Source organism: Artibeus jamaicensis, unplaced genomic scaffold (assembly GCF_021234435.1).
Source record: "Artibeus jamaicensis isolate MK-2021 breed Jamaican fruit bat unplaced genomic scaffold, CSHL_Jam_final contig_388, whole genome shotgun sequence".
NCBI lineage: Eukaryota > Metazoa > Chordata > Mammalia > Chiroptera > Phyllostomidae > Artibeus > Artibeus jamaicensis.
The window spans coordinates 5,619,566-5,631,715 of NW_026521813.1; the positions used below are offsets into that span (position 1 = coordinate 5,619,566).

At 37.1% G+C, this 12,150-nt stretch overlaps 1 protein-coding gene across 2 annotated transcripts in view; it reads right to left on the reverse strand.

Annotated features, from left to right (window-relative positions):
- Positions 1-407: 407 nt before the first annotated feature.
- PHF3 (PHD finger protein 3) overlaps positions 408-12,150 on the reverse strand; it is a 91,509-nt gene continuing 79,766 nt past the window's right edge. For both annotated transcript variants that reach the window (XM_053664985.1, XM_053664986.1), the window contains 4 exons: positions 11,761-11,908; positions 7,374-7,463; positions 4,921-5,116; positions 408-4,126 (listed from right to left, as the gene is read on the reverse strand). In XM_053664985.1, the coding sequence (XP_053520960.1) occupies positions 2,001-4,126; positions 4,921-5,116; positions 7,374-7,463; positions 11,761-11,908 (2,560 nt within the window). In that variant the 3' untranslated portion in view covers positions 408-2,000. The remainder of the gene's footprint in view (positions 4,127-4,920; positions 5,117-7,373; positions 7,464-11,760; positions 11,909-12,150) is intronic.

A 12,150-nucleotide genomic window follows, 5' to 3' on the forward strand; every position in this document is an offset into this window, starting at 1 on the left:
CCTACATATGTAGGATGTGTCAAGATCCAATGAGACATGAATCAATAACTTTAAAGTAAACATCAAGCAGTATGTATAGGAAATTATTGGCTAAGAGGCAATCAAAAACTGACTTTAGGGTTTTCTTCCACTGGTTAACTTATTCTTGACTCATATTTTGCAAAAGAAATCTGGTGTCTGATCAACCCTCCCAACCAGATAAATTAGATTTGCTGACAACATATTTGAAATCAAAAAGCTAATTTTGGAGGATCTGGGTGGGTTTTAATGAAGCAGGGGATAAGAGGGTAGAGGGCATCCTGGTAACGATTTCTTTATAATGGTGTAAAAGATGACGCACTGACCTTAAGTTTGTTTGTTTGCAGACTGTTTTCTAACAAGTTCATTCCCAAACAAAAAAGTAGACCAAAATTAAACAAATTTTATTTAAATACAAGTCCTCTGTTTCAGAACTTTTATGATAAAAAACGTCAGAGGAAAAGGATGACAAAAAAGATGCAATTTGTTAAAATTAGACAAAATGTATGGTTTTAAATTTCCATTCCTTCTCTCTCCAGTGAGAGTAACAAAGCTGATTCCATTTCAGAATGTATTTTTTAAGTCTACTCCTTAGACTTCTGAGGAAACCAAACATTATTACCTCTTAATTTTGGGAAGCCATTTTTTCATTTTTCTTTATTAATAAAGGTAAGAGAAATTACTGGCTTTTCTTTCTCTTTTTCGCCTCAGTGTTAGTATCATTTAGTTGCCACTGCATTAAATTATATCAATATAATACGTAGTTTGCATTGGAAGTAAATTTAGATTTGAATTAACAATAGACTCCATGTGCTTTGTATCTGAAGCAACACCAGCATATGAAACTATAGTTACCCCCAAAACAAATTAGGGTTAATTATACATTTACAAACAGATTCACAGCACGTTTCTTGTAAATAAAAGTTCTGTGGTCTTACAATGATTAGTCAGTGTACCCAATTTTGACAGTGTCGTCTTCAGAAACATATCTATAACGTGGGCAAAGCTGCAGTTTCTCATTGGTAGTTCTAAATTCTAGCCTCTTCAGAACTAAATGATTTTTATCAACAGCCTATACTTCAACACAAAATCATTTTTCCCCTCCTCTAATGCCTGACACATAGATAGCTATGCATGTTGTGTATGCTCTTGGCTGAGTAAAAAAAAACAATGTCTGAAGGTTATTAAAGCTTTAAAGAAGAAATTCTTTTACTACTGAATTTCAAGTCACACACACAAAATAGGTGAGAAATTCTTTTATCGTATTTAGAATCAAAATATCCCTTAAAATATTTACATTTTACAGTAAAAAGGATAGCAAAACACAAGATCATGTACAAGCTTAAGTATTCAAGTTTCTGAAGAGCCAGAAAAGGAAAGGAAAATAATGGCCTACCACAAAGCTGTAGTACATATGGTAGTAAATGCCTTCAATGAGTGCAGATTAAAGCAGTAAATGTACTCCTTGGGATTCTGATTCTTGGTCAAAAACTGCTCAAGAAACTGATTAATATAATCTGATTATGAAGTCACTTGCCTTTCTGTTGCTTCTCTACAGTTTCTTTAAAAACAGTGCAATTTAAAACAAACTTACAGAGCACACATTACTCTCAAATTAGTCATATAAAGAACATTCACTAGAGGCAGTAAATATATTCCATAGTTAACCGTATTTACCAATTAAGGAATAAAACTAAAATTTCTAAGCCTTTATTGTATATTAATAAAACAAATCTTTGAATATACAGCAATGTAAAACCTTTAAAAATATTAAATTCCTATTACTAGAGACAGTTGGTACGAAGGAGGGATGATTAGCACTGGCACAGAGCACTCTGCACCAACACACGGAGTTTATGGTTCTGCAGACCACCACCATTAAAAATCTGAAAGATGGCACAATCCTAGCAGGCAATCATAAAGTTCTAACGATACAACATTTAATATTTATTTAAATGTAATCTTGAAGCAGCCCGCAAATTTTACCTTTTGCTTTTAGCTCTGTCAGTGTGGTCCCTATCTTTGTGGTACCTATCTCTGTCCTTTTCTCCGTCTCTATGTTTACCCTTCTCTCGTTCTTTGTCCTTTTCGTGGTCTTCATTTTTAGGTTTATCAGGTTTCTTGTCTACATTCCTACTATCTCTGCTCGCTTTTCCATCTGATCCTCGATCACCATGTGATAACCGTGCCCTCTCTTTATCTTTGTGCCCTTCCTCCCTGCTTTTTCTGTCTCTGTCCTTGTCCTGGGTTCTGTCTCTACGTCTATGCCTTTCAGATTCTTGCTCCCATTCCTTTTCATGTCGGTCTCTTTTCAAGTGGTGTGAATCACTATAAAATCTCTGGCGATCCCCTTTCCCCCTATTAAATGGCCTATCCAGTTGCTGCTGGTCTTGTCTACCCCAAGGGTCACTATGGCGCCTTTCTGGCCTTCGAACGTCTTTAACCTGGTAAAAATTTTGTGGGCCTATATACCTTGATGTTTGTGAAAGGGGACCCATCATACGTTGAGGCTGGCCCGTCAGGTGAACAACAGGTGGCCAGGGAACCATGGGATTTTGAGCAAAGCCAAAGCCCGGAGGGGGAAGCAATGGGGGAGGCAAATGTGGTGGAAATCCAAACATGCTTTGTGGGGGGAAATTAGGAGGCCCTGGGAATGGAAATCCAGGGGGACTAGACTTGAGATGCTGAAGGCTGGGTTGCTGTGGCCGCATGGGTGGAAAGTTTGCACTTGTTCTGGGACTGGTGCTTCTAGAAGTAAAGTTGACGCTTTTAGAAGGAAATTCTGACTGACTTGTGTTTCCCACTTCAAAATGAGACGTTGCTGCCGATCCTCTTCGAAATGGGTGCACAGTTTCAATATTTTGCATTAAAATATTGTCCTCTAAGGGTTTTGTTTGTTCTGTTTGAGAAGTATGTACGTCTTCTACTGATGCTGAGTTTTGTGCAACTCCTGAATCATCACTCTGCTGAACACTTGAGTTTTTCTCTACAGGAGACAACTTTTCCTCTACACTGGTTTGTTCTGTTAAGTGCTCCTTTTGTGACCCACCAAGCAAGGTGTGCTTTTCTCCATTCCCACAACTGTCTCCATCCTTGCTTTCTGAAGCAGTTGCCTGCTGACTCCGTCCCGCAGCTTGTCTAGGATCCCTTTTCAGATTGATAAACTGTGGGGACCTTGCCGTATTAGCAACAAGGTTTTCATTGCAACTCACATTACCATCTGTGTTTCCTTTTCCTACATTTGACCTGCATGGAGAACTAGTATCTGAAGTCTGATTATCTTCCAAACTATTCTCTTGATCTTGCAGCAGCTGTCTTTTTAATGTTCTCTCTTTACTTTCCACGGTTTCCTCTTGTTTCGACTGAATTGATAAATTTGTTAGGAATGCTTCCGTAGAAACATCTGGTGGTTTACCTCTGAGACTAAGACTGGTCAAAGTTCCAGGAGAAACGGAGGAGGGCCCCATTACGGAGGTCTCTTCTCCTACTGGTCCTGAATTACCTGTAGATTCTGCAATATTATCATCTCCTTTAACCTTTAACTCCTTAGCTTCACCATCAGTTGCTTCTACTTTATCTATTTTCTCTGCTTTGGGGTTGGCTTGCTCATTTATAAATGGAATTTCTTTAAGAGTGCTTTGTTCCTGCACTGACTGAGCCTGTTCATATACTTGATCAGTAGTGCCCAAAAGGCTCTGAAGTATATCATCCACAGGAAGAGGTTTACTTGCTAATTCCATAGTGGAAGGCTGATTTTCCCAGCCAATCAATACCCCAGGAAGAAATCTTAAAGGTTTTGGTGGCTCCTGTTTGGTTACTTCTACTAAAGGTTCCATTACTGTTGGAATGTCTTCCTGAAGAGCTGGCTGAGGCTTATTTCTCTGCTTGTGTAATACAGTTGTAAAAGAATTAAAAAAGTCATTTTCTTCCTCTGGGGCTTCCTCTGTGGAAACTTCTATTTTACTTTTTTTATCAGGTGGCAATGCTATGGGTACACTTTCAGAGGTCTCAGCAGTATGACTGGCACTGGTACTAGCACTGTGTTGCCGCTTCAGTTTTTGACGAATAATTAAGCCCAACAACAGATTAGGTCTGTGCAGTTCAAGCCCTGTATAAAATCAAAACCATAAATTAAGTCACTTTCAATAATTAAAATAAAGGATACATTTTTGCACCCTGGCCAGATGCCTCAGTTAGTTGGAACATCGTCCCACACACCAAAAGGTTGTGGGTTCAATTCCTGTTCAGGGCATATACCTAGGTTGCAGGTTCAATTGCCAGTCAGGCACATACGGGAGGAAACTAACAGATGTTTCCCTCTCTTTCCCTTCCTCTCTAAAATCAATAAACGTGTCCTTGGGGTCCTGGCTGGTGTGGCTGAGTGGGCTGAGTGCCGGACTGTGAACTGACAGGTCACAAGTTCGATCCCCAGTTGGGGTGCATGCCTGTGTTGCAGGCCAGGTCCCCAGCTTGAGGGTGTTTGAGAAGCAATGGATCAATGTTTCTCTTACACATCAATGTTTCTCTCCCTTTCCTTCTCCTTCCCTTCCCCTCTCTTTAAAAAAATAAATTAGAAACCTTAAAAAAGAATCGTTTTTAAAGAAGCAGGGCAAAGGAGGATAAAGGGGAGAAAAAATTGGGACAACTGTAATAGCACAATCAATAAAGTAAAAAACATTTTAAAAAAGTATCTTTGGGTGAGAATTTAAAAACCAAAATGCATACACATTAAAAAACAGGGGGTGGATTTGCGCATTTAGCTTAATGGGTGCCTTTCCCTGTTGGGTCAGCTCTAGAGGCCTGGATCCCCACCCCCCCACTCACCAAAAAGCAGTCTTTTCACTCCGTTCCCACCTCCCACTGTTTTATTCACATGGTTATGTTATTAAAACATGTACCTACCAGGTCCGTCAAAAGGCACAAGAGGGTGTGGTATTTTATCCGTGGCACCCAAAGGAATAAGGTACATATCTTTAACCTGTTTCATGTTGTTAGCAGCCACTCCATAGCGCTTTCTGCTACTGAAGTACGCAAACAGTAAAGTGTAAGAAATTTGATCTTCTTCAGTTACAGGTGTGAAGCGAACCACACAAATTTCCTATTTGAAAAAATAAATCATTGTTCAAAATAGTAATCACTTGGTTTTAAATGCCCTTTTCTCAACTAGTAATACTCTATTGAATTTTATAATAATGGTTATCAAGTAACATGCTTTACCAACTTAAATGCAGATACTACTAAAAAGAAACAACTCTTTGGAAAAGATCTTTGCTGACCCATTAACAGATTTACTGTAAGGCGTCTCTCAAGAAACTGAGCCCCAAGCTAATTAATGTGTTCAACGTGACATAATTTTCAGTGGCAGAGAATATATCTAAACACAAGTTTTTTGACATCTGTATTACACCTTTATTTCCAATACTGCAACCTCCACAGAGGGCCGCCTGTGTTCTCATCAGACTGCAAATTAATAGCATCTACCACAACCCCCCTTTCCATGTATACATACACACTCATCTACCGAAAACCCAATCTTCAGGGACTGAATTTAGGAATAAGGGAGCTGGGTAAAAGGACCTCAAATATACACAGCCCGTATCTTCTGTAGTCATTTGGCTTACTCAGGAACTAATTTGCTTGCCTCTGTGTTCTTGGCTTTGTTTCAGAGAAAAAAGAGAATCCCAATTTGGTCTTCATTTGGTAGCGTAAAAAAAAAGATGTTATTTCATGAATGTACCCTGTCAAAATGGGGAGAGCTAGATCTGCTGCAAAGCTTAACTGATGCAAGATCCTATAGAAAACATTGTGAATAGCTGAACTATATATAAGGCTCTAGTTCTTATTAAAGGTCTATCATCCTGAGTCTAGACTGTCCTTTCAGAGGTAACGACTATTACAATGTTTCAGTCGGTGCAAGATGAAAGCATAATATAAAGTGTTTGGCAGTTAAATGTGGATAGATCAACAGTCATTCCTAAAATGTCTAAGAGTAATAATAGTACCCAATACTTGCCGTTGACTTCTGCTGTCATGAAAAAGTGACAGCGAAAAAATGTAGTTAACTTTTTTAGTGATTCAAAGTTCGTATGTATTCTATCAGTTTAAATTCTAAAATCTGTATTGGAAAAAAGTATCCTTTTCAGCTTAAAATTATCCATTCTGGATTATTTCTAATCTTACCATAGGCTTCTTATTTTAAGTAAGATAAAAAAATTAGTGTTTGCTTACTCAAGATTTATTTATTAAATGTCTATAACATTCTGGGAATTATCCTTGAAGAGAGAAATAATTTCTCCTAATAATTTTTCCTGTGTAGTGGTGTTCTATAACTTAAAATAACAGAAAATAGAAAAAAAAATTGTTGTCATACAGGCTGGCAATTATCTCCCAGTATCTATTCCCCTCTCTTCCTCCTATTATAAAGAAGAAGTCCTTCACTTAAGCTGGGCACACAGCCATCCAATACATTCTATTTTCAGATTACATTTCCCAGCCTTCTTAGCACCATATATGGCTATGTGACTCAGTCTTACAAACAGAAGATAGGGGAACTGAAAATAACAACTACAATTTCTAGACCTGGCTGGTATGGCTCAGTAGGTAGGAGCATCACTCCATATACCAAAAAGCTGGAGGTTCAATTACTGGTCAGGGCACAAACCTAGGTTGTGGGTTCAACCCCAGGTCAGGGTGCATGTGGGAGGCAACAATGATCTCTCTCTCTCTCTCTCAAATCAATAAACATATTTTAAAAAATAACTGTAATATCTAGGTCTTGCTTTAAAATAACTGGACAGGCATTCTTCATTTTTTTCTACTGGATGCTGATAAGTTAGCTCTGACTATGTTTGAAGGAAAAGAACAACACTTTTAGAACCAATAAAATAACAAGACAAAGGAAGCTGGTCCCTGAATGATTTGTAGAACCAGAACTGCCAAACCGCTATGAATGCATGACCTCCCTAACATAATAAAAAATTAAACATCATATTTTTTGTGCCATTACATTTTAGGGCTTGTCTGTTGCAGCAGCTTAGTCTATATCCTAATTTAAAGAAATGTCTATAATCAAAGCAAAACAAAAATTCCAGAATGAGTCTCAGTATTTACTCTAAAACATTTCTTTCAAAACACTGAAGAAGTCACTGAAAAAGCATATTAGGAGGAAAAAAGAAATCCACAAAAGGAACAATAAGCTGTTTTGAGATTTAGCAAATAGCTTCAGTTCAGTTTCACCAGGTATATTAGTTACAGAATTTGTTTTGGTTCCCTCCCCAGAAGACCTTGCATAAAAACTCTTAGTTTTATATTTCAAATATTCTGTCAAACTGATATAATTAAAAAGTTTTCCTTACCTTGGTTCCTGATGCTTTAATTTTTTCCACATAATCCCAAACAGTCTGAGGTGATATCCTACCACCTACTTGAATACTATCTGGTAGATCCTGTGGTAAAAAAATGAAGGTGATCAATGTATACAAATCATCATAGGGTCTTCTGGCCAAGATGGAAGTGTAGATAGATATACTTTGCCTCCTTGGACAACCAAAAGAAGGACAATTTTAAAAACAAAAAATAACCAGAACTGCCAGAAAATCAAACTGTATAGAAGTCCAACAACCAAGGAGATAAAAAAGAAACATTCATCCAGACCGGCCGTAGGGGCGGAGAGGAATCAGGACAAGGCAGTGGCTAGAGGACCAGGGTAGGTGAGGTGGCGGTTGGTGGACCAAGGGGTCTCATATTTGCATGAGGATAAACCCAGAGGAACAACTGGGGAGCAAGACAGACTGCGCAACCCAGGGTTCCAGCACAAAAAAATAAAGCCTCAAAACCCGACTGTAAAAACATGGGGGAGTTACAGCAGCAGAAGAAACTCTCAGTTCATTGGAGAGATCCACAGGGTCCTAAAACCTACACAAAACCACCCACCCAGGAATCAGCACCACAAGTGCCCAATTTGCTTGTGGGTAGCAGAAGAAGTGAATGAAAGCCTGCCAAGAGCCAATCAAAAGTACTGTTTTTTCTCTCACCCCCAAAACACAGCGCCACAACACAGTGACATGGGTTGCCCAGCCCTGGAGAATACCTAAGACTCCACCCCTTACTAAGTAACAGGGACACCGTGACAAAAAAGTATGGCCCATGGCCCAAGTGAAAGAATAGACCGAAGTTCCAAAACCAGAACTAGCGATGAAGAGATGGCCAACTTATAAGATGCAGAGTTAAAAACACTGGTAATCAGGATGCTCGCAGAAATAGTTGAGTATGGTCATAAAATGGAGGAAGAAGTGAAGGCTATGCAAAGTGAAATAAAGGAAAATGTACAGGGAACCAATAGTGAAGGGAAGGAAACCAGGATTCAAATCAACAATTTGGAGAAGAAAGAAATACACATACAACCAGAACAAAATGAAGAAACAAGAATTCAAAAAAATGAGAAGGGGCCTAGGGATCTCTGGGACAACTTTAAACATTCCAACATCCAAATCACAGGGGTGTCAGAGGAGGAGAAGCAAGAAATTAAAAACTTATTTGAAAACATAATGAAGGAGAACTTCCCTAATCTGGTAAAGAAAACAGACTTCCAGAAAGTCCAGGAAGCTCAGAGTCCCAAAGAAGTTGGACCCAAAGAGGAACACACCAAGACACATAATAATTATATTACCCAAAATTAAAGATAAGGAGAGAATCCTAAAAGCAGCAAGAGAAAAGGAGACAGTTACCTATAAAGGAGTTCCCAAAAGGCTATCAGCTGATTTCTCAAAAGAAACCTTACAGGCAAGAAGGGGCTGGAAAGTATTCCAAGTCATGCAGGGCAAGGACCTACATCCAAGATTAATTACTCTATCCAGCAAAGCTATCATTTAGATTGAAAGGGCAGATAAAGAGATTCACAGATAAGGTCAAGTTAAAGGAGTTCATCATCACCGAGCTCTCATTATATGAAAGGTTAAAGGGACTTATTTAAGAAAGATAATCAAAAATATAAACAGTAAAATGAAAACAAACTCAAAACTATCAACAACTGAATCTGAAACACAAAAACAAAAACTAAGTAAACAACTACAACAGGAACAGAATCACAGAAATGGAGATCACATGGAGGGTTATCAGCAGAAGGGAGGGGGACGGGGCAGAATGGGGAAAAAGGTTCACAGAATAACGAACATAAATGGTACGTACAAAATAGACAGAGGGAGGTTAAGAACAGTAAGAGAAATAGAGAAGCCAAAGAACGTATATATACAACCCATGGACATGAACTACGGTGGGTGAATGCTGGTGGAAAGGAGGGGTGCAGGGCAGAGGGAAATAAAGGGGAGAAAAAAATGGGACAACTGTAATAGAATAATCAATAAAATACATTTCTACAAAAGATCATTATAGCCCTGGCTGGTGTGGCTCATTGGATTGAGCGCCAGCCTCTGAACCAAAGAGCTGCTGGTTCAATTCCCAGTCAGGTCACATGCCTGGATTGCAGGCCAGATCCCCAGTGGGGAACATGCAACAGGCAACCATACATTGATGTTTCTCTCCCTCTCTCTCCCTTCCCTGCAGTCTAAAAATAAATAAATAAATAAATAAATAAATAAATAAATAAATAAATAAATAATCTTTAAAAATATCATTGTAATACATTTCATACAAATTTGGCTCTATGACTAATATGAAAAATGTTACTAAAAGTAAATTAAAAAATTATGAAATGCATCATCAGAAACCATAAGAATGCAGAGACAGCAATTAGGCTTTACCTCAAATGTCAATTCCAAATGACTATGTGGATGCCCAAAAACAGTTAAGAAACAAAATCAGGTCATGTTCATTATCAGCAGGAAAGACAGGTACAGGTAAGAGAAGTAGTTGCAGGCATACCACACCGACAATCCAGAAAAATACCACAGGTCGCAAAGTATCAGAGAAGACCGTTTTTCCCCTCTCACAACCATGGTTGGTCGTGGGCAGGAGTACGCCTTAATCATTAATGGCTGTTTTTGGAAGTTAAGTTTGATTACAGGGTACATTTTGCACAAAAAAATATTATTGTGGTAATATAAGGTTCATTTTTTTAAAGGTATAATTTTTCTGAAAACAATAATTACAAATAAAATCAAGTGCAATTAAGAATATTTAAAACTTAAATCACTATAATTCTGTTTTCCATGAAGATTCAAAAAACATGTTGAAAGCAATATAATTAATTGACATTAAATTCAATTAAGTTTTTCTAAATTATTAATTTCTTTAAATAGTTTATTTGAGGTTGTGGTCCCAACCAAAAAATAAAAAATAAAAAATAAAAATAAAAAATATATATATAAAGCAGAAGTAGAGTTCTGGAAAGCAATTACACAGAAATGGGTTCAGAAAGATAGTTTTGTTTAAAATCAAAGAGGTTTCATTAATCTAGGACTTAATCCTCCATTTAAAAGAAGAGTGATGTTCACCATGGACTAATCTAAGACTAAGTTTCTAAACAGATCTGTTTAAAACAAGGACCATCATGATTCTATTTAATCCTTCTCTTATAAAACTAACATTTCTAAAATGTTATTTGTCAAGAAACGATATGTAAAAGTAATAATTAGACTGTTTATCAATAAAAAACACAACTGATAAAAACACTGGTCAATATCAGATAAGCAACTTTATATTTAAACTAATTTCAGTCTAATACCAGGAAAAGTAAAATTTACATTAGTCTTTTAAAAAACAAATATACACACAATTTTATATGATTTAGGTTTTCTAAAATACTAAAAAAAATTTTTTTAAACTTTTGACTTTGTTCTCATCAGTGGACTGAGAATAAATGCAAAAGGTTAATGTCAGATAGGAACACAATTAATAGCAAAATATAATCTCAACATAAATACAGTACATAGGTACTGACATATATTCCTTTTGCATAAACAGTGAAAAATACAACCTTTCAGTGTTCAAACAATGTCATACTTTCTCATTTACCATAATACTACAATACTACAGCTGTTTACTTTCCATAAGCAGTTCTATTACCTCCAAAATAAAATCAACTGAGGGCACTACTACAGCAAGTCTGGTCATTGGTCTCATGCAAGTGTCAACTACTATATAGTTTCAACTATCATCTGAATCCTGTTCACAGAAATAGGCAGGTAAGGATTGTAGTCATGAATTTGAGAAAATGAGCAGAAGGGAAATTAGAAGGCTTGTTAACAATGAAAAATCTGGCCCTGGCTGGCGTAGCTCAGTGGATTGAGCGCGGGCCGGCGAACCAGAGTATCGCGGTTCGATTCCCAGTCAGGGCACATGCCTGGGTTGCAGGCCAGTTCCCGGCAGGGGACGCATGAGAGGCAACCACACATTGATATTTCTCTCCCACTCTTTCTCCTTCCCTTCCCCTCTCTCGAAAAATAAATAAAGAAAATATTTAAAAAAAAAAAAAAAACAATGAAAAATCTTTCTGAAAGTTTTGGAATATTTAAACAAAAAATGTTTTTAAAGAAAAACTTAGATATATAACATGGTTTTAACACTTTCAGAGCACAGTCTCCTGTAGTTCTAAAATCCTATTTGGGAACTCATAATTCCATTAATTGAATAGTTTAAATATTATTATCAATAAATATTTTTATTTTTAATTAAAATATTACAACTATTTAATATTTTTATTATGTTGTTTCCTTACCTACTGCTTTAAGAAATGCATATGTCAAGAAAGGCAGAAAAGGGCAAAAAAAAAAAAAATTCAGTTACCTCTGTCAGGTACTCAGCAGAACCAGACACTGGGTAGGCTTTGGTAACAAATTTTGCCACGGAAGGCATGTTGATAAAACCTTTCCAGATGAAATTCAATCGAGCTAGGAACGTAGACTCAACTTCAACAGTTCCAGGCATCTCTGGACTAAAAAAGGACATTAAGAAGTTTTCAGCCGAAAGATATGCTCATGAATAAATGTACTTTGTAATTAGTCATCAATTATTTCTATTTTACCATGTCAAGAAGAACAAAATATGTAAAGACTATTGATTAAAGATTGTATATTTTGACTTTATAAAAATATACTTGTATTTATATAGTCAGGCTTTACAATGTCATCCTTCGTGGCTGACTTAGTTTGACACGTCCAGAAGTGAAAACAATTT